The sequence below is a fragment of the Eucalyptus grandis genome, chromosome 10 (genome assembly GCF_016545825.1).
Source record: "Eucalyptus grandis isolate ANBG69807.140 chromosome 10, ASM1654582v1, whole genome shotgun sequence".
NCBI classification, from domain to species: Eukaryota; Viridiplantae; Streptophyta; class Magnoliopsida; order Myrtales; family Myrtaceae; genus Eucalyptus; species Eucalyptus grandis.
In genome coordinates this window covers 18,355,579-18,375,359 of record NC_052621.1, presented here as the reverse complement: position 1 = coordinate 18,375,359, position 19,781 = coordinate 18,355,579, and the positions used below count along the sequence as shown (strand labels likewise).

Genomic DNA, 19,781 nt, shown 5'->3' with positions numbered 1-19,781 from the left:
GGATTTGACTGGTTTTCCGACAAAAGTGGTGACTAGGAGGATAAACGATAGCAATGTGATGTCAAGTCTGGTGGTGCAGTCAGAATTCATCGGGAATTGCTAGACTAGACTGCGGACGAAAGGCATCAATTGCAAAAAAATAAATATATTAGATAAATAAAATGTCAAATCCATGGTGATTGAAAGCAAATCTACCGTGAGTGTGAGATGTATTTAATTTAATTTACGAAAAGTAAAATAAAACACCTTCTCGTGAAAGTTATTTGCATATTTTCTTCGCATGCAAAACCCTTTTGATTTGTTTTGTAAAAAATAAATAATTTCAAAAATATTTCCAAAAAAAAACTCCTATTAGAGATGAACAAAAAGAAAAATCCAAATTAGACGATTATAAATAGTTCTCGAAATCACCAATCCAATTTTCATGGAACCAGTTAAATAAAATTCGATTCTCGATTTTAAAGATGGAACTACCTATTCAGATCACTCAAATTTGGTCGAGCAATAAAGCTCGACTCTATCTGTCTCTCACACATGCACGAATGCTCTTCATTGTCTCTGCTCTTCTTCAATTCAGTCTTCTTGCTCCACCTCCAACCCCTAATCTCACACATGCTCTTCAATGCAGTAATCACAACTCCTAGCTCGACAAACTCCAAGCCATACATCGCGCCTCGCGGCCTCGCCTAAGTTGCTCTTCCGTCGTTTTACTCGACTCTCTCGCTCGAATTGAGTTGCTCACGCCTTCAACTCAAAGCTCCATTGTGCCTCAAGCCCTGAGTCCCTCTCACTTTGAGTTCGAACTCTTGCTCGACCATCTTGCGTCACTCTCGCTCTATCTTGGCCCCGAATCGCTGGCAACTGGCCCGCCTCCATCTTGGCATATGTCATGTTCTGTTTTCGCATCTCATCGCTCTGTTTGATCATAATTTATGTTGAAGTGAAATACTTTTTCGCGAATGAAAATTAAATTATTCAAAGATCGATCATTCTTTTTTCAAATCGCTTGAAATAATTAATTAATGAAAAATATTTTTAGTATTGACAACATTTGATATCTAAACATATAATATAAATATTTTTCGTTCATTTTATATGCGATTATTTTCAAATAAATATTAAATTTCTTCCTTTTAATCTCCCTGCATCCCCATCATCAATATGCCTAGTCTTTTTCGTTTTCTTTTTTTATGTTTTTGGCACCAGTTAAACTGGAATATACTAGAACCTGAAATTCGCCGTCAGGCGACCATCCCAACGCTCCTCTCTCTCTCTCTCTCTCTAACGTTCGATAAAACCTCCACGCCTCCCCCGTCCGCCGTAGTGACCTCACGCGCCGCCCCTCTTCTCGACCCGTCCTTCCCGGAAAACAGGAATTTATCCGGAAAAATCCCGCCCGTGACCCGACCCGCCGCCTCACAGACTCCACCCGACGCGCCGCCGACGCCGTCCTCACGCGCCGCCGCCCGCCCTCTTCATCCGGAGCGAAATCCTCATCCGCTCCGAGGACGGCGGGCCCGCTCTCCGATCCACCGCTCTCTTCCGGAGCTCGAGAGATTCTCCTCTCGGGATCTGCTGAACAGCGTCCCCCCGGGGTTGCATGAATCGGTCGCCTTCTCTGATGAGAAGGAGATGGGCGGGGTCACGTCGTCCATTGCAGCGAAGTTCGCCTTCTTCCCGCCGCAGCCGCCGTCTTACACCGTCGTCGAGGAGGACGACGGCGGCGGCGGGGGCGGCGGGGCGAGGGGAGCAGCGGCGGAAGCTGCGGATACCGGAGTGTGCCGACGGGGACGCCGCCGCCCCCATCGACGTGATGAAGCTGAGGACGCGGCGGGGGAACGAGATCGTGGCCGTGCACGTGGCACACCCCAAGGCGTCCGCCACCATGCTGTACTCCCATGGGAATGCCGCGGATTTGGGGCAAATGATGGAGCTTTTCGTCGAATTGAGCAAGCGCTTGAGGGTCAATATCATGGGGTGAGTTCAAATTGGATGGGATTCAGTTCTTTGTAGAGAATTTGGAGAATTGGAGCTCGGCGATCTTTGCTTAGTTTGATGCTTGCTCATAAAAAGGAGCTATGTGGTTGTGTTACTTTTTGTTGTAAGAATCTGCTATTTTTCCGGCTGATCAAGTGAATATCATGGCCTTTTCAACTGACCTTGTTTGTTTTTGAACTCTTTTTGAATCTGGATGGAAATAGAAAGATCAAGACTCTCAATTTTCGTTTTCTTGGTGGCTGAATCTGTTGCTTCTTAGTTTGATGAAAAACCAATGGCAAAGTTCCTTTTTGGGGTCATTTGTAGGTGTAGTAACTGTTAGCTTCTTCAACTAGTGCTCCAGTAAGTTTCTGTAAGGAAAGGCTCTTTGCATTTTATTTTCCCTGAGACACCAGATAACCAATTTTGGTTTGGGTATTACTGTGGAGAATGTTATTCCTGAACTGAAGATGGTGGGCTGGATGAATTGGAGGATGCTGAATCTCTCCTGCCTGCCCCATGTGAATGATCTGAGGATTGCTCCAATATTGATGTCCCCAGATCATTTGGGAGGGGAATGTCTAATTTGTGACCCTTATTCATTGTGGCATGTTGACGTGGTGTCATTCATCATAACCAGCCAGGGTGTTTGACTGGATAGCTAGCATCACGTCAGCATGCCACATGGTCTTAGCATTACATCCTAGTCTTTCTCTGTTAAGACCATACTCAATAAGGATAGTGTCTCTTCCTTAATTTGTGAGACCACAGGATAAATTAAAAACTTCTTAGTTTATGTGCTGGTCTTTGCTCTTGATGTATTATCCACTGTGATCTCTGTTAAGACCATACTCAATAAGGATAGTATCTCTTTCTTAATTTGTGAGACCACAGGATAAATTAAAAACTTCTTAGTTTATGTGCTGGTCTTTGCTCTTGATGTATTATCCACTGTGATCAGCCAATGATTGATGTAAAGGCTTGTTCACTGTTCCTCTGTTGTGTGTTTCAGGTATGATTATTCTGGTTATGGGCAATCTACTGGAAAGGTTGGTGGATGGTCCCTTTATAGCTTTTAGTAATTACAGAAGAGTATTTTGTCTCTCATTTTAGTAATTCTTCAATTTCTATTTATTCAAGAAACTTATGATTGAGCTTCCTGCATGACTTGTTGAACATTAATTGTAGTCGTAATTCTGAATATATACTCTGTATTCAAAGTCATCTGGTGAGCTCCATGTTTCATAGTAACTGCCATATAATCACCATGTTCCTCAAAAGTAACAAAAATGCTGTCAAACACAAATGCTTGTAATATATTTAGCATTATCATTGCGACAGATATCCAAATATTACAAGATAAATACAGAGTCCAGTTGCTGTATGATGAAAGATCTGTGGAAAGATTTAGCAGCTAAACATCCATATTGTATTGATGACTTTAGCTGACTTGGCATTTATTGGTGGCACGAGATGGGAATATTGTGCTACAAAACAATTTTCATCTAATGCATGGTGAATCTGCAGTTGTTTTGTAGCAATTCACATTACGTCTGACACCCTCAGTGAAACTCAACCAAAAAAAAACAACCCAAATCCTAAAACTGAAATAATGACAAAGTAAATGTTATTTCATTTGGTAGGATCAAGTATATTAATTTTCATCAGTGCACTTGATTCTGAATTGTTTCTAGTATAACAATGAAAAGCTTCATGTCTTTCCTTGTTATCTCCTTCAAACTTTATTCTGGGTCTATCCGCAATTCTTTTAACTTGTAATGTCCAATTTTCATTTTGATAAACCTTAGTGTTCTTGGCCACACCCCACTTCCCTCAAATAAATTCATTTATATTTTCATCTCTTGTGAGGTGCCGACACATCCAAAGATGCATTGTCCTCTCTAATGCTCATTTGTGCTTGTCTTGGTGTTTGACCATCCAATATTCCATAACATCAATGTGTCACTAATCTTACTACAGTCCTATAGAGTATTTCCTTAAGTTTTGGTGAAATTCTGTGGTCGCACATGGGGTACATGGGACCACATGCACTTATCTACTTCAACCATCTAGCTTATACTATAAGAGGAGATGCTTCATCAACTTCCCAATCCTTTTTCAAAATGGTTCCAAGATATGAAAGAGTGCACTCTTCTATATTTCCTGATCTCCGATTCTAATTATTATCTTGTTTGAACCTCTCCTTCCCCCCAACCGAAAATGACCCCACTGGCACAGCTGCAAAATGAGACCCATTCAAAATTGTAGAATACACTGATAAATCTCATAATCACTGTGACTTTTACTGCCTCATGGGTATAATTTGCATCTACATTTTTCTTTTACTCTTAAGTGCATCCTTTATTTATAATAACATTCAGAGCTTACTGACAAAAAATTTTGAGCCCATTCTACTCTGATTTTTGTAATGTGCTTCTTTTGATCACTTGATTTGCGAAATATAATATCTCTCTGCAGAGGGTAAACGTGCTATTAGAACAACCAGATAATATTCTTCAAATATAATTAACTTGGTTCTACGATTTACATAAATAGCTATCAGGCCACAAAATAATGAGAGTCCAATTCTTTGTGTTTTTCCTCATCAGCCAACTGAATATAACACATATGCCGACATCGATGCGGCATATAAGTGCCTTAAGGAACAGTATGGAGTTCAAGATGAACAGTTAATATTATATGGCCAGTCAGTTGGCAGTGGACCTACTGTCGACCTCGCATCACGTGTTCCAAATTTGAGGGGTGTTGTATTACATAGTCCTATTCTTTCAGGACTCAGAGTATTGTACCCGGTCAAGAGGACGTACTGGTTTGATATCTACAAGGTAATGTTTCTATACTGATAGTTTTCAACTCGCTTTTCTTCCCCGATACAGGTTACTGAACTTTGTTTTCCACAGAATCTTGACAAAATAGGACTGGTGAATTGTCCGGTTTTTGTAATTCATGTAAGTCAACTTCCCTTTAAATACTGCAATCTCGTTGTCACCTCTCTGTCTCTGTCTCTGTTTCTCTCTCTCTCTCTGTGAACATATGAACAATTCAATATCCAAATTATAGTACAAAACCAACTATTTTTCTTTTTTTTTTAGGCCATAACCTTTTTTTTCTTATGAGCAAGAGATTACACCAACTAGATAATGATCCAGGGATGGATACCTAAATATTTGTTCGACATTACTTTTTAGAAGTTATGACCCCACAATTTTAGACACCTGAAATTTCGCCATTTAGAGTTTGACAGAGGCCAAATTCCAATAGAGAATATGTCCAAAGATCACATTTTAAACAAGTGTGAGCGCTTGAAATTGGTTAAAGATCCTCTATCCCTGTATCATGTATCCATTTTATCAATTTCAACTGCTAACTACGCGATCACAAATGTCAAAAGATATATATTGTATTCACATGGTAATAGTGTGGTAATGATGATAGGAACATGATACTGAGACACGGACTTGAAATCAATCAATTGGAAACAAAATAAAAAAATGCTACGCACCATAGTATTTCTTCCAAGCTTAAAATGGGGTTGGCAATTCGTGTTTTTGTATCATATATGTGTCAGCTATTCGTGTCATTTCATGTTATTACGTAAATGTCTCAATTTGTCTACAATGTGCTTTTCGTTAAAAATGGATTAAAACATGTGAATGTATCAATGTGGAGTTAAGTCGTGTCGACTTTGGATTTCTCTCTAGTAATATATGTCATGTTTGATATGTTCTCATGTTGTTTCAGAAGTTGCCACCTCTACTTAAAATCAAATGAATTAAAAGGGAATTTAAAAGAACCACCAAGTAATGTTCTGGTTCTAATTTGGGAAAACAGTACTTTCTTTTAATTTTCAACCAGTAATTCCTATGAAAATGCTAGCACCAGCAAGTGATTTTAAAGTGCTTTGATGTAATGAGAACTTATCAACGAGAATCTCCTTCTACAATGACATGAAACTTCGTATTTGACTGATGATATATTACTTGTCATTAAAGTTAAATCTAATTGTTATGACATCATTTAAGATGATTGCAAACAAATTATGACAAGGTAATTTGCTCTTATACTGTTGATCTCCTGGCGAAAACTCCAGGCTCTGTCCCTGTGATGATCTTTAGTTTAATATTCTGTTCTTCTCAATTCAGAAAAGATTGTTAAGCAAACTAAATTCTAGAGGAAAAGAATCAACAAAATATGCTTGAGATTTGGGAGAAACAATTAGAAGTAATGACTTAACGCTGATAGTTTCTTTCCATCCCCTGACACGCATTGCAATAATTCAACCTACAAACTGGTTGGAGGAACTCTTCAGTGTACTTTCTTTGGAACTAGTTCATACTTTTGCATGAAAAGATGGAAATTTGCCTCTTGGGATGATTATTCTTGGGCCAGTTATATGTGAGATGTTCTGGGTTGTTATTTCACTCTTTCTGGTTTTTCTTGTGTATCTCTTTAGCTATGATGGTGGTGGTGTTTCAAGCCGCAGCTTCGCCATGATTGGAGGCTATTTTTGAAGAGTAATTTTCTGATGATCTCTTTCTCCTTCTTCTCCTTATTCAGGGAACTGCAGATGAAGTAGTTGACTGTTCACATGGGAGACAGCTAGCGGAGCTTTGCAAGACTAAGTATGAACCACTGTGGATAAATGGGGGTGGACATTGCAATCTCGAGCTTTACACAGAATACATTAAGCATCTAAGAAAGTTTGTACTGAGCTTGAACAAAGCAAAAGTCACAACAAACAATACAAGGGAGAACAATGGAGACTCTGAAGCCGAAAAGAAACCACCAGATACTGGAGCTTCAGATACTTTTGAGTTGGCTCCAGATCTTCCTGAAGTTTCCAGGAACAGCTTAGATAGTCGGCTGGAGAAGTCTAAGAAGTCAGTAAAGCCTGAACAATCTCGCATGAGCACTGATCGTCTTGAATGGTTTAGGAGGAAAAGGGGCTTAATTTGGTGAAAATACAGCCGGCCATTTAACTCGCACCAGAACAGGTTTTTGGTTTTCGTATTTACTCACCCAAGAAGGTATATATTCTTTATTTGCTCTGTAACAATGTATCAATGTAGATGGAAACAAAACACTGAAGTGTGATTTGAGCTAAGCTGTAATCTGTATGTGTGCAATGTAGAAGTTCAATTGAACATAATAAATCCTTTGTACTCCTTTGGAGGTAGTGCATAGTTGAAACTCAAAGGGAATGATTTCATAATTAGACAGATCATCTTCTTCTATATACACTCGCCCATCTTTGTTCTTGTTTGTTCAAATGCACTCCTGTCTCAGAATCTTATCAGTTCTTGCAAATTTTGTGCAGAGCAACTACTTCGGGAGGTAAGTCTCTCTTTATCTACTTTTGAAGCAATGCCTGTCCTTCGAGATCCCACCATGTTTTACTGCACTTTTTGGGTCAGAATAGAAGGAAACACATACTTGACCATTGGCAATATCTTGATGAGGGTACTGTATTTTGTGCTTCTGTTATATGGGTGATGGAGCAATCTCTTTTCAATAAAATGATTTTGCATCCTCCACTTGTGCTTGGATTTTGGGATAGTTTCCAGGTTAATCAGCTTGTCCAACCATTTCTCATTAGATACATAAGATGCTCTCTCCTTTTAGAAAATACAGGGAGGATTTATCTGAAGTGCAACTGTGTTGACACCTAAATATCTGCCTGGAGGTCATTTCCGTATTTTTTTTCAAAAAAAAAAAAAAAAAAGGAACTTATTTTCCTTTAAAAAGTATTTTATTCATTACGTGTTGCATTCTTGCATTTTGCATCACTAGGGAATTTACCAGAAGTTTCAAAATTTTGGTTAGATGGTTTGAAATTTAATCCCAGCAAGAAAAAGAGAAGGAAAAAAGTAAATACTATGTTTAATTTAGCGCATCACACGTGCATTTTTGCATTTAGAGATTCTTTAGGTCATTATTTTAGATCCTTTAATTGAGTGGAGTTGATATTGAGATTTACTTGTTGGAGGTTTACAATCAGGAGAGAATTGCTGGTCAATTTGGTCTTGGATTCATTTTGTGCTAGTTCCACTTTAGATTATGAAATTGCTGATCGGAGCATGCTAACCAGTTCAAATCCAAGATTGAAGAACTTAGGCAAGCATGTGTCCATGTGATGGCTCGTCATCTGATTTGGTGTACTTGGATTATTCATGTGTCTGGTGGTGTCACAAGCTATGTAGGATCAGCATGTACATGTGGCGTTATAATTTTCATTCCGCCTTTAGCTCGGGTTCATGCACTCAAAATAATTTTTCATGCATATTGTCGTTCAAGGGTCCTGCCCTGGGACAAAATTAGGAGGCAATGTTGACTATTTACTCTTAGTTTCGGATTTTTTTTAGCTGTATTCACTTTAGATTAGGGCATATTTATATATTGAGAATCACAACGAATTTGAAAAAACAAAAGTTGTATAGGGAATTGGGAGTCGAGGCTCTCCTTAGAGATATTTTTTTATCACAAAGATAAACAAATCCAAGGAAGGTGCATCACATTCATGCATCCACACACGGGATCGTCAGGACGAGGCTTTGTATCAATTTTGCCCGATATGGCTTGGCCTGAATTTAGGGATGTTTTGGTTTCTCTTACTAGTTTAAATATGCATTTATTAGCATTATTTGCATTAATCGTTTCATTTTATGTTTTTACGCACTTACGTAATGTCGTATTGATTTGCATGATTAGGAGTAAAATTGAAAAGATCATGGGCACATGCATTTCTTAAAAAAAACGGAAGGTATCGGAAACGGACATTAGGTAAGTTAGCAAAATCAAGTCCTCAAAGTAAGTTGGGCTTTCACGCCTTGCTCAGCTCCTAACTGGCTTGTTAGCCCACTCTACATGAGCCGCTAGAACATATGGAATTCACAACTGACGCACCCTGTTTGTCGTCGCTGTCCCAAGACATGCGTCGCTACCTTAAATGAACTGTCTATTAAATGTACTGTCTCACTGTCGAATTGATTATTCAAATTGAATTTAAAAAGGAGGGGAGTTATTGAGTACCTCAAGGGCTCTCATTATAGAGCCGTACGAAGCACCAACCCTTTTTTTTTCTCTTGGAGTATGTTTTTAGAGTAGACTTCACTAACAGGCTGCACTCCTGCACTCTGCCCTTTGTTAGGATGTTGAAAAGAGTGAAGAACAAGATGCTGAGGTATTGTCTGTACGTGTCATATTGATGCTAGGGTAATCACATATCAGCATATGATACTGCTTAACTTGTGCATAGCAATGCAAAGTTCTTACATACGTCCTACATTGTGATCAATTCTATCGGTCACGCTACTTGTAAAACGAGTGCAACTTGCAGTATTTTTTGAAACGAGATGAGAGAAAAGGATAGAAAGCAAGGAAGATGCTGTCTGAGAATGTCTCAACACGTTCCATGCTTGAACAAGCTGTCTGTTAAATATGGGAAAGAAACCTTTCTAGTTTTGGAATTTCGTAGATTCACTCTTTCGGTTCTTAGCATTTTGTCCTCGTTGCGATTTGCGTTCGCAACATTGGTCTTTCTAGCTGAAAGGGGCAGGTGGGGTTGGGTGCACCAATTTCTGTTGGAAGGGTGAAACTTTCTTCCATTTGAACCAGCCAGTCCTTTAACTCAAGAAGAGTCAAGAATGTGGGGGGTCCTCGAAACAGCTAATTCCACGTCCTTGGAAGATAATCTGATGCGGATTGCTTCCGAGCCAGAGCACCTTTGGTCTAACTTCAAACTTTTCAGTTTCTAGAGTCACGAAGACGTCAATAGAATCTTGCAATTCAAATCAACACAAGAGATATAAATAATGAATAATAAAGAAACTAGAGACTTACGTGATTCAATCCGAGTATCAGTTATTTATATCACTGAAAGAGCTGGCAGCTAATGATAAACTATAATCAAAGTTATAATTATTCATATGTTTGAGTATTTCTTATATCTAAATTACATCTAAATTTACAGTGAATTTTGTCACCGGTCGAAACGCTTACATTTTCATAAAGAAAACGCCACAATTTTGTGTGTAAACTTCTCTTTGCACAAGCAACCGTGTGCTGCTCGAAGAAAATGGCCCTATATGTATCTTTTGCTGAAGAATATCAGAGCTGCCGGCGGCTATATTAGTTGTCCCCATCGTTTTAGTCGGTGAAGTTTGGATGATGGATATTCTCCCACGCGTCAAAATCTTGTAGACTCTTCTAATATCAGTAGAATAAATTTTCTTTTTGCGCGGTTCCAAGGATGTATATTTACCTTTGGTGTTGACCTTCGTCATTTGTCCCCAGAAGAAAGTCCAGTGCCCAACAAATCCGAACGATTAAAGGGCACACCAAGTTTGAACGAGTCAGGATGCTTCAAAACAAGTCGGGCTTTCTGGACGAGCGAGACCTAAACTTAACACCGTTTCTGCAAGTAACAAAATTCGCGATGGGGGTCTACTCAGAAAGCATCGAAGACGTGATTGGTTCTTCTTCCCCCACCACAAGAACGGTCGAGGAGTCTACCTTGACATATTCTGTCCTATCATTTACAAGTATTCTCAAGAGTCGCGCCCGCGTAATCTCCAGATGCCACCACCGTGAGCGCGGACCTATATGCCCGGATGACTGTACCATGCGCGCGAAACGACAGGATCACTACATCCGACCGGATTAGCTGCGCCGTTGAGGAGGAGGAATTGACACTAGCCCTTGTCCTTTTGAAGTGTGCCGTTGGATTAAGAGAGTCAAGCAGACAAATTTGACTCCCTTTGATCAAGTTAGGGAGACAAAAATGATCTGAGCGCAGCATCGGGCAGCACCACAAGCTTTCTTTGACCAGTCCAGCTTGGCAACTTCTGCTGAGGTTGGCCTCAGTTTAATCGTGACTGTCGATGTGACGACAGCTTCACCACCACGGCACGGCGGGCCACTTCCTTGACATAAATGGTTCGAAGAATCGACTCAAATCAACCCAAGTTACCAAAAGAAAACGCTCAGCAAGAAGATGCATTTCTTCCCAAGTTAGCCACAAAATCTTCTCTCTCAAAAGCTGAATCCTCCTTCTCCCCCGCTGGAGTAAACCGACAGATTCAGAAAATGCTTCGCCCTTCCATTCCCCATCTTCTTGCCGCTGCCGGCGCCGCCTTCCTCTCGACATTTCCCACATCCTCGGCTGCTGTCGATGAGCGGTACGTCGACTGCGGGCGCCAGTTCAGCTGCGGGAACATCCGGAACGCGAGCTTTCCTTTCTGGGGTAGTCCACAGCCCTTCTACTGTGGCCTGCCGGAATTCAAGCTCCTCTGCGAGGATGGGGTCGCGACCATGGAAATCGCGTCGCAGAAGTACCAGGTCCTCGAGATCGACCACAACAACCACATCCTGAGGCTCTCGAGATTGGACTTTTACGATAGTTTATGCCCCCCGAGGATCGTCAACGCCACCATGAACTACCTCTTCAAGCCTACCAGCGACTTTGGTAACCTCACGCTATTCTACAACTGCTCGTCCGTGAACACATCCGTTGCCTCCGGCAAATTCAGTTGTTATGGAAACGATGCATACAATGAGAGCAACTATTACACGATCGGTTCGGTTCCAAGTGGCGGAGAATTCGGTTCTTGCCATGCCAGTGTGACCATTCCGGTTCTTCCGACAGCATCAGAGATCCTGATGGAGAATAAGACATCCTCGCTTGGCGAAGTGATCAGAGAAGGATTCGAGGTCCAGTGGGTCGTGGATCACACGGCGTGCACGGAATGCCAGAGCTCCGGCGGACGATGTGGATACAACACGAGCTTTTTCCAGCCCATCTGCTTCTGTCCCGATCGGCCTGATCTATTGAGATGTCTCTCCAAATCAGGTAACAGCTGCATTTACTTTACCACTTAACTCCTCGTCTGCATTAATGCGCAGTTCGGACATGGTTTTTTCTGGGATGCGAAATGACGACGTCCCGCAATTTTTTATGTTTCAGGATTCAAGTTGAGCATGGAAGCTGGAGTTCTCATTGGTAAACTGATCTTATCTGTCTATGGCTTTCTGATATACTTTTTCACCTAATCCACGAAAGCAAAGCATTCGTGTTTTCTACTTTTGGACCCCGTACTTATGGATCCTGCATTTTAAGGTGCGATAATGCTTGGACTCGGAAGTATAGTCGGGATGATATTCCTCGTCCTTTGCTTGATGAGAAAACCGACGTCGAAGACTGTGATCTTCTTCTGGAAGAAGAAATCATCAGGCACCTACAGGATGGAGGCGTTCCTAGAGAAATGCGGAGGCTTCGCCCCGAAACAGTACAGTTACAAAGATGTCAAGAAAATGACCAACTCCCTCAGAGATAAGCTAGGCCAGGGAGGCTATGGCAGCGTCTACAAAGGGAAACTGCCCGATGGCTCGCTAGTGGCGGTGAAGATATTGTCCGAGTCCAAAGGCGACGGGAAAGAATTTCTCAATGAAGTCGCCAGCATCAGCAGAACTTCGCACGTCAACATCGTTACTCTACTCGGGTTCTGTTCTGAGGGGTCGAAACGGGCTCTTGTTTACGAGTTCATGCCTAATGGATCATTGGAGAAGTATATATTTGCACAGGATCAGGCAACGGATGTTGATCACCTGGGATGGGAGAAAATTTACCAAATTGCGATTGGTGTCGCCCATGGACTGGAGTACCTGCACAGAGGATGCAACTCGAGAATACTCCATCTTGACATCAAGCCGCAAAACATCCTTCTTGATGAAGATTTCTGCCCTAAGATCTCCGATTTCGGTCTTTCAAAGCTGAGCAACAGGAAAGAGAGCACCATGTCTATGATGGGCGCCCGAGGAACCGTGGGGTACATTGCCCCGGAAGTCTTCTCAAGAAATTTCGGAGTAGTTTCGGACAAGTCCGATGTCTATAGCTTTGGGATGATGATCCTAGAAATGGCGGGTGGAAGAAGAAACACTGAGGCTGGACTTACAAACAGCAGCGAAGTTTATTTCCCGCACTGGGTGCACAGCCGAATGACGTTGGAGGAGGATCTGAACCTGCAATGGAATATGAATGAAACAGGAAAAGAAGTAGCGAAAAAGATGATTCAGGTGGGCCTGTGGTGTACCCAAACATATCCGAGGAACCGGCCTTCGATGGATAGGGTGGTCGATATGCTGGAGAGAAGGCATGAAGATCTCGAAGTACCACCGAAACCATTTCCTTCTTCTCCTGCATCGCACATCAATCCTGCAACATCTACTACTCTTCATTCATCACAAGACAGCAAAAAGCCTCTTTCACACTATTCACAAGACTAGGAAGGGAGTCGATTGCAGATAAGCTAACCACTGTCCAAAACCTCTGTTTCAATGATGTACGTAAAGATATTCATATTATTTATTCTTGGGCAGATCCAGAACACTTGAATGTAAAAGATTGCCACTTTAAAGATGATTCATGTACTGGTGCATAAAGAAGACTGCAATTCCATAATACCACATAAGGCTGCATCTGCAGCTTCAGTCTGCGCTCTCTTTGTGAATTCATTTTAGAGAGATTTTGACAGCTTAAGTATAGTCCCATTTACACAGCATACATTCACGGAGAAGCATTGCTTCTGAACCAAAACAACGAGCCAACCCCACTTTATCATAAGAAGCTTCGCTTTATTGATTCATCCCCATCACATATAAATTCGACCATTAAATACTTGAGACGAGTTTCAGGCCCCTTCCGAGACAGAGAAGCCAAAGTATCTGAACATACAGGCAAGCCAGTATTGCTCGCAAGAGCTTAAGCCACTCAGGATCTACTTTCTCTACATTCTGTTATTTGCGTTGACGATGGACATTGAGTCTATAACACATTGATGGCTATTGAGAGCCAGATAATTTGTAGTATAAATCTCCTCTTCTACTTTAAAAGTCTTTGCTAGTCCAGGATGCTGAACAATCTCAATAGGGACCAACATTTACAAGCAAGTACTACGATTAAGAAGCAACGCAAATAAAAATTCAAGTACCCAAGTCAAATAAGAATTTGGACAACAATTGGCACGAAACCCTTCATAAATTACATCTCCTTCTTGGATCCATCATCTATGGGGTCTCGGAGTGTTCCAAACATCCAGTCCATCCAGATGGTGTAGTGACCATAATTGTGGCGATAGGTGGTATGGTGGATGGTGTGATAACCAGCGCCCATCACAGGCCAAAGCTTACCATGGATGCAGTCATGGATATTTGCTGTCCATATGGCCTCGAGAAAAAGGAGAGCAATGTGCGTTGTAAAATGGGTTGGCACAAGGAATAATGCCATAACATGTGGCACCGCCTGCAGTATCCCGTCTAGAGGATGAAACGCCAAGCCTAAAATGAAGAAACAACTTACAATTAGTCTTGCACTTTATGCATACATGAAAACACGAACAAAAGAGACAAAATGGAGAGGACTTGTATTACTGGCAAGGTGAGGGCTTGGAGAAAAACATAGCGTGAGCGTCATTCAAGGTGAGACGACGAACAAGAAAAAAGCAGTGCACGAAGAAATGGGAAGACTAGGTGAACATTAAAAGTAACTAGTAAATCATATAATTAACGCTAATGGATGAGTAAAGAATTTGGGGAAAGATAACACGAAACGGCTCTGATAAACAACCCATCAGAGCAACCATTTTTCAGATCGCCAACATCATGTCCATAATCTGCAGATGCCTAACCTGATATTCTTGAGAAATATGGATGTTAAGTAGGAATTACACTGGGAAGAGTAATCGCATGAGTGTATTGAGAATTTCTTTCCAAAGAAAACCACATCTTGGGTACAAAAAGCCCCAGGAGACTTGTTCCTTGGATGAATAGCACTCCAAATTGAAAAATCGCAAAGATGACCAATATACAGTGCTTCGACATGCTAGCGCCTCCAAAGTAAATTTTTAACCTCTCAGACATTACTGCACAAAGTACTCACCTGACAAGTGCGCTACACATCTTACCAGGGCAAGGTGGCTCAGAGATTGTGTCAACACAAACCTATATTTCCCTCCTACATATGTGTGATTTTTCTATGCATCTAGATTTACATGAGATTCACTATAATTCTTACATCATGGGTAGCTCCTAAAATGTCATCCAACATTTTTCAGCAAACTACAGTTTGCCTAGATAGGAGGTTTATGGCCCAACTTCTGTTTCTGCCATCTAATTGGGATCTAACTTATTTACAGCATCAAAAACCAACTTCTGAAGACATAGAAGTTGAAGAAACACCAGGGCCAGCAGCTTGTGGCTGGTTTTCTTTTGAGTAAACATAAAAGTGAAAAGTATTAGAATTACCATTCTGAATAGTGTAAAACTAAAACATATAGTCCAACTTTATTAGTTTTTGATGAAGTCAAAGATATGACAATTTTAAAAGATGCAGCTTTGAAACATATGCAGGCCATAGCTGATGCAAACGTCAAACCAAAATAAAACCAGAAAACTACACCTAAAACTTGAGTCATCGCAAGTGACTTGACTCACTCTCTCTAAAGAGAATGTAGGTCCTATGAGCTCAAAGCAGTAATTTTGTCTTGTGATGTCATTGCAAAATGGAGGGTGATGATATACATTTGATGAACTTATCACCCTATCCTGCTTTCAAAGTATTTTGCATTGGCGAGAAAAGTCTGCAACTTGTCCTTTGATATCAAAATCTATGTAAGGAGAAGTACTTAGCAACATTTATCTAGAGGGTACTTCAATTACATAAGAGCGGCAACAAGGGGCCACGTGTTTGACACAAAAGACGAGTGATTAAGATATATAATATGACATGCACACGAAAGAAAAAGTGATCTTCCATAACATCTTCTAAACATTTCTCTACTCATAACTAATAAAACTTTTTTTATAGGTTCGGTTGCATTGTAGTATCTAAAGATCCAAGGACACTGTACGCTAAGTTTTCAGAATGCATCAATCAGTACAAATTAACAGTGCACGAGTACAAAACCATATACTGTTAGATCATGCAGTAGCCGGGCGTGACACTCAAATTAAGCAGCAGCAAAATATAATTGAAAATCTTGGATTTGGACTTTCCGCAGTAAAAGTAAGCAATTGTATGGTCATTTGCTTAATTCTGCTCATTGAACAAAAATAAGGTCTACCAACAAAAGGGCATGTTACTGCACTTAGCAGACTGAGAACTCACCGGCAAAAGGAGAAAGTGTGTTCTGCTTATTGTAGATGTGATGTGTTGCATGAAGATGCTTGTAAAGGGGTTTAATGTCATGCAGCTCTCTGTGCATCCAATATATCCCAAACTCCGCCATTACAAGATATATTGACAAGTACACTAGGTAAGCAAGCCAACCAACATCGCTTATTCTTGAAAAGCATTTCGTCCATCCATTTTCAACCATGTATTCGGAAAGTGTTGGAAGAGCACAGTACCATGGCATTGCCTTCATTGCAACATATATTTGCAGCAACATTGCCTTCCTCGTAGGAATCTCATCTGCAGCAAGAGAATTTGCCAGATCCAAGATAAATCACAAAAGAGTCTAGCACCTAGATTTCATTACTGAGTTTACATAGACAAAAATACTGTAGGCTAGCCCAACTAAAAGTGCATACACCATAACTCATGCTGAAAATAATGCATAAAATTCTCTCTGGGAAAAATACCACCAGCAAAGAAGCAGTCATATAGTAGTTTAAGCCCTACAAAGAATGTTGATGACTGCCACTTGTTTGACAAAAGATAGTCGACAGGGATCCAACTAGCAGATTCGTTTGATGATCAGCTGAACATTATCACGACTTTTAAAGCATGAAACATGTCACAGTGTCTTCTTGATGAATAAAAGCATGCATTAATAAGCTCAATCATAGCCTGTTAAATGCGACCCGGTTAAGCTGAGCCCAAGAATGGTATAATGTCAAGATCCAGAGGGCACGAAATTATTAATACTCAATACTGGTGCTTGCTGAATTAGCAGCACTTCCCATTTGAATGGATGAAGTAGATGACCTAGAAGTTAGTTGGATGATTTATAGCAAGATACCAGGAAATTCCAAAAGGAAAAAGAATATGAAATACCTGCCAGGACACATCTCACAGATCGTGAAGGAAGGAAGGAAGAATGGACAGCACTACATCTAAGAACTAAACCAAATGTTTCGAAGAAATGCATCAAGGCACAGAATCTGTTAAATAATGGTCCGGCCATTTAAATATCTAGGTAAAAAAGAAAAACCCTTCAAGGTCAAGGAAGTAAATGTAAAATCAAATCTTTTAGAAAGCATAAAGCGACTATTAACAGCACTTTCAGCACCTGAAATTGTAAGATATTCTGCATCAACCATTTTAACAGGAACAGATGAAATCATTTGAGGAAACTAATCTAGATCAATTCCAAAAGAGACAAAAGGGAACAGTACTCCCAGGAATCAGCCAATAGAAGTAAAACCAACAAAAGAACGTCCGAGCGACAGTGCGTGGATTCACACACGCGCAAATAACACATCAGCACGACATCTCTGTAGCAAATTCATTCCATCGATCGCAGAACATCAAGTTACCCACTGCGTCCGTGTCGAGGATTACCGAAAGTAGAAATAACAGAAACCCAACACGCCATGAGAAGAATCAAGAAGAGGAAAAAAAATCAAAAAGAAGACTTTAAAAGAGGAACCTACCCTTCGGGACGTAAACATTGCGCTTGAGGTAATAAATGTAGAAGCACCAGAGGAAGCCGGAGAGGAAGTAAATTAGGGTTCCGCCGATGTAGTTGCGGAGCCAGGTCTGGAGTAACCGGGGCATCGGCTCCCAGGCCGAGGCCGGCAGGAGGCTGCCGAGGACAATGCGGTTGTACAGGGAGGTCTCCTCCTTGAACAGGCCCAGATAGCCGGCGTCCATGGCTCCGGCGAGCTCGGTCGGTCGGTCGGTCGGCGGGCGGGCGACGTCGCCGGAGATTTCGAGCCCGGGAGCGGCCGGCGCTGGTCTGGGATCACAGTGAGCGAGGGAGGGAGGGGGGACGATGATTTGATGGAGGAAAGCGATGACGAGGGACGAGGGAGGAGGAGGAGGATGATGAGACGGAGAGACAGGGACAGGGAGACTGACAGACAGAGAGGGAAGGAGGGACAGAGATGGAGAGACGGTGGGGGAGGAATATTTCTACGTCGGACTTTGGGACGGAAGTTGATGACAAATTGGAGTGGGCCCACCGCTTCCAAAAAGATCTCTTCCCCGAGTGCGTGCACTCTACGGAGCCACCGCGGTCGGAGCCAGCGCAGATCATTTTGCCTGCCTCATTAAAAAGTGGGGGAAAATATTCGAATAAAGATTCGAAAGAATTGAGTGAATTTTGTTTTAAATAAGAGTTTTAAAGTGCTTTTATATTTTTAGATAGGACTTAAAGTGAATCTTATTTTAAATAATTACATCCGATGCTCATGTCAATCTAAAAAAATAAAGCATATGATTTTGTGATTTTTTTCTTTTTTTAAAGTTTTAACTTTTTTTTCTTTCATTTTTTCTTTCTTTTTGTCCTTTTTCAGTTTTTTTCTTTTCATAAAAGGACAAACTCAAAAAAAAAGGGGATAAAACTTAAAAAAAAAAATCACAAAAATAACAAACAAACATCCCTTCCACTCGTGGCCATCAGCCCATCGCTAGTGGGGCGACGGCAATAGCCCGTGATTATCGAACCTTGCACAAATTTAGGAGAGGATCCTGACTCTCTCCCGATTCTAGCAAGCCAGTGGGCCCTCACCTCTGGTCGACAGGGTTGCTATCTAGTTGGACACTTTACGCGTCAAAAAATATGACACCTAATTAACTCTTCGACACGTGGAGTTGGAAATTTCGACATAGGAGTTTGGAATTCCGACATGTATAGGGTCAAATTTTAAAAAATTTCAATAAATGAAGAGTCAAAATGTAAATACGTAAAAAATAATAATAATAAAAATAATAATAATGAAGGAAGAAGAAAACCTAACTTTTTCTTCTCTTCCAACTCTCACTCTCCATGACATACAATTCACCCCAAGTTTATTTTTTTCTTCTCTTCCAATATACTTTAACACATGAATCCATAATGTAGATTACTTGTTTTCTTTTTCCTACAAGTTTTATGGATTATTTGAGTAAAATTGAATTTGTCAAATTGAAATGATGAATAATATTAACAAATGTTGGATTAATGTTTCTAATGTATATTCATTCTAGACTCTTTTTTTATTATTTATTTATAAATTTGAATCAAATTAATTTGATTAAAATAATCATAAAAATGATAATTTATCATGTATATATAATAAAAATATACATTTAATATATACAACGTGTTCTAGCGTCCTGCAATTTTCTATTTATTGATAAACAAATACGCCAACGTATGCCGTATTTGTGTGTCAACAATGTTGATCTTCTTAGATCTCAAAGCATTAGCCAAGGCACCAACAAACCTACTGGCCATGGCTAACACCCCATAGGCGATGGAACAACAACCACGGAGGTTTGCCAACCCTCCTACCTATATATATATATATATATATATATATATATATATATATATATAAAGGAAAAAAAAAAAGCAAAGGACAAAAATGCCTTTGACCAGCTAGTGAAATCAAGTCTTTCTTTTAAACCGACATTACTACTTCAAGCTCCTATTGAAAACAATGTCACTTTAGACTTTTATTTCTGAAAATAAGGGCATTTTAGGTTATTATTTGAAACAATATCCACTTTATACTCATATTTGAATTTTTTTTTCTAAAAAGTGACAAGCAATCAGACCCATTCTACTCATAACTGGTCCAAA

At 40.5% G+C, this 19,781-nt stretch overlaps 3 protein-coding genes across 3 annotated transcripts; 2 read left to right on the top strand and 1 right to left on the bottom strand.

Annotated features, from left to right (window-relative positions):
- The first annotated feature begins 1,632 nt into the window (after positions 1 to 1,632).
- LOC104423679 (alpha/beta hydrolase domain-containing protein 17B) lies at positions 1,633 to 6,957 on the top strand. The gene is given in 6 exon segments (XM_039303628.1): positions 1,633 to 1,767; positions 1,769 to 1,977; positions 2,990 to 3,026; positions 4,587 to 4,823; positions 4,899 to 4,946; positions 6,556 to 6,957. Coding segments are annotated over 6 exon segments (1,068 nt in total).
- Positions 6,958 to 10,949: 3,992 nt separating this feature from the next.
- On the top strand, positions 10,950 to 13,409 carry LOC104422114 (LEAF RUST 10 DISEASE-RESISTANCE LOCUS RECEPTOR-LIKE PROTEIN KINASE-like 2.4). The gene is made up of 3 exons (XM_010034344.3): positions 10,950 to 11,845; positions 11,960 to 11,995; positions 12,113 to 13,409. Exons 1-3 carry the CDS (start codon positions 11,083 to 11,085, stop codon positions 13,276 to 13,278), a joined length of 1,965 nt encoding a protein of 654 aa, XP_010032646.2. The 5' UTR covers positions 10,950 to 11,082; the 3' UTR covers positions 13,279 to 13,409.
- Positions 13,410 to 13,766: 357 nt separating this feature from the next.
- On the bottom strand, positions 13,767 to 18,121 carry LOC104422113 (delta(7)-sterol-C5(6)-desaturase). The gene is made up of 3 exons (XM_010034343.3): positions 17,647 to 18,121; positions 16,157 to 16,462; positions 13,767 to 14,328 (listed from the first exon to the last, which is right to left on the bottom strand). Exons 1-3 carry the CDS (start codon positions 17,864 to 17,866, stop codon positions 14,033 to 14,035), a joined length of 822 nt encoding a protein of 273 aa, XP_010032645.2. The 5' UTR covers positions 17,867 to 18,121; the 3' UTR covers positions 13,767 to 14,032.
- Between the last annotated feature and the right edge of the window lie 1,660 nt (positions 18,122 to 19,781).

Coding starts and splice junctions, on each gene's coding strand:
- LOC104422113 (XM_010034343.3), bottom strand. CDS start 17,866: ATGGACGCCGGCTATCTGGGCCTGTTCAAGGAGGAGACCTCCCTGTAC. Junction 16,463..17,646: donor CAATGTTTACGTCCCGAAGG/GTAGGTTCCTCT, acceptor CTCTTGCTGCAG/ATGAGATTCCTACGAGGAAG. Junction 14,329..16,156: donor CACACTTTCTCCTTTTGCCG/GTGAGTTCTCAG, acceptor TCTTCATTTTAG/GCTTGGCGTTTCATCCTCTA.
- LOC104422114 (XM_010034344.3), top strand. CDS start 11,083: ATGCTTCGCCCTTCCATTCCCCATCTTCTTGCCGCTGCCGGCGCCGCC. Junction 11,846..11,959: donor GAGATGTCTCTCCAAATCAG/GTAACAGCTGCA, acceptor TTTATGTTTCAG/GATTCAAGTTGAGCATGGAA. Junction 11,996..12,112: donor GGAAGCTGGAGTTCTCATTG/GTAAACTGATCT, acceptor CTGCATTTTAAG/GTGCGATAATGCTTGGACTC.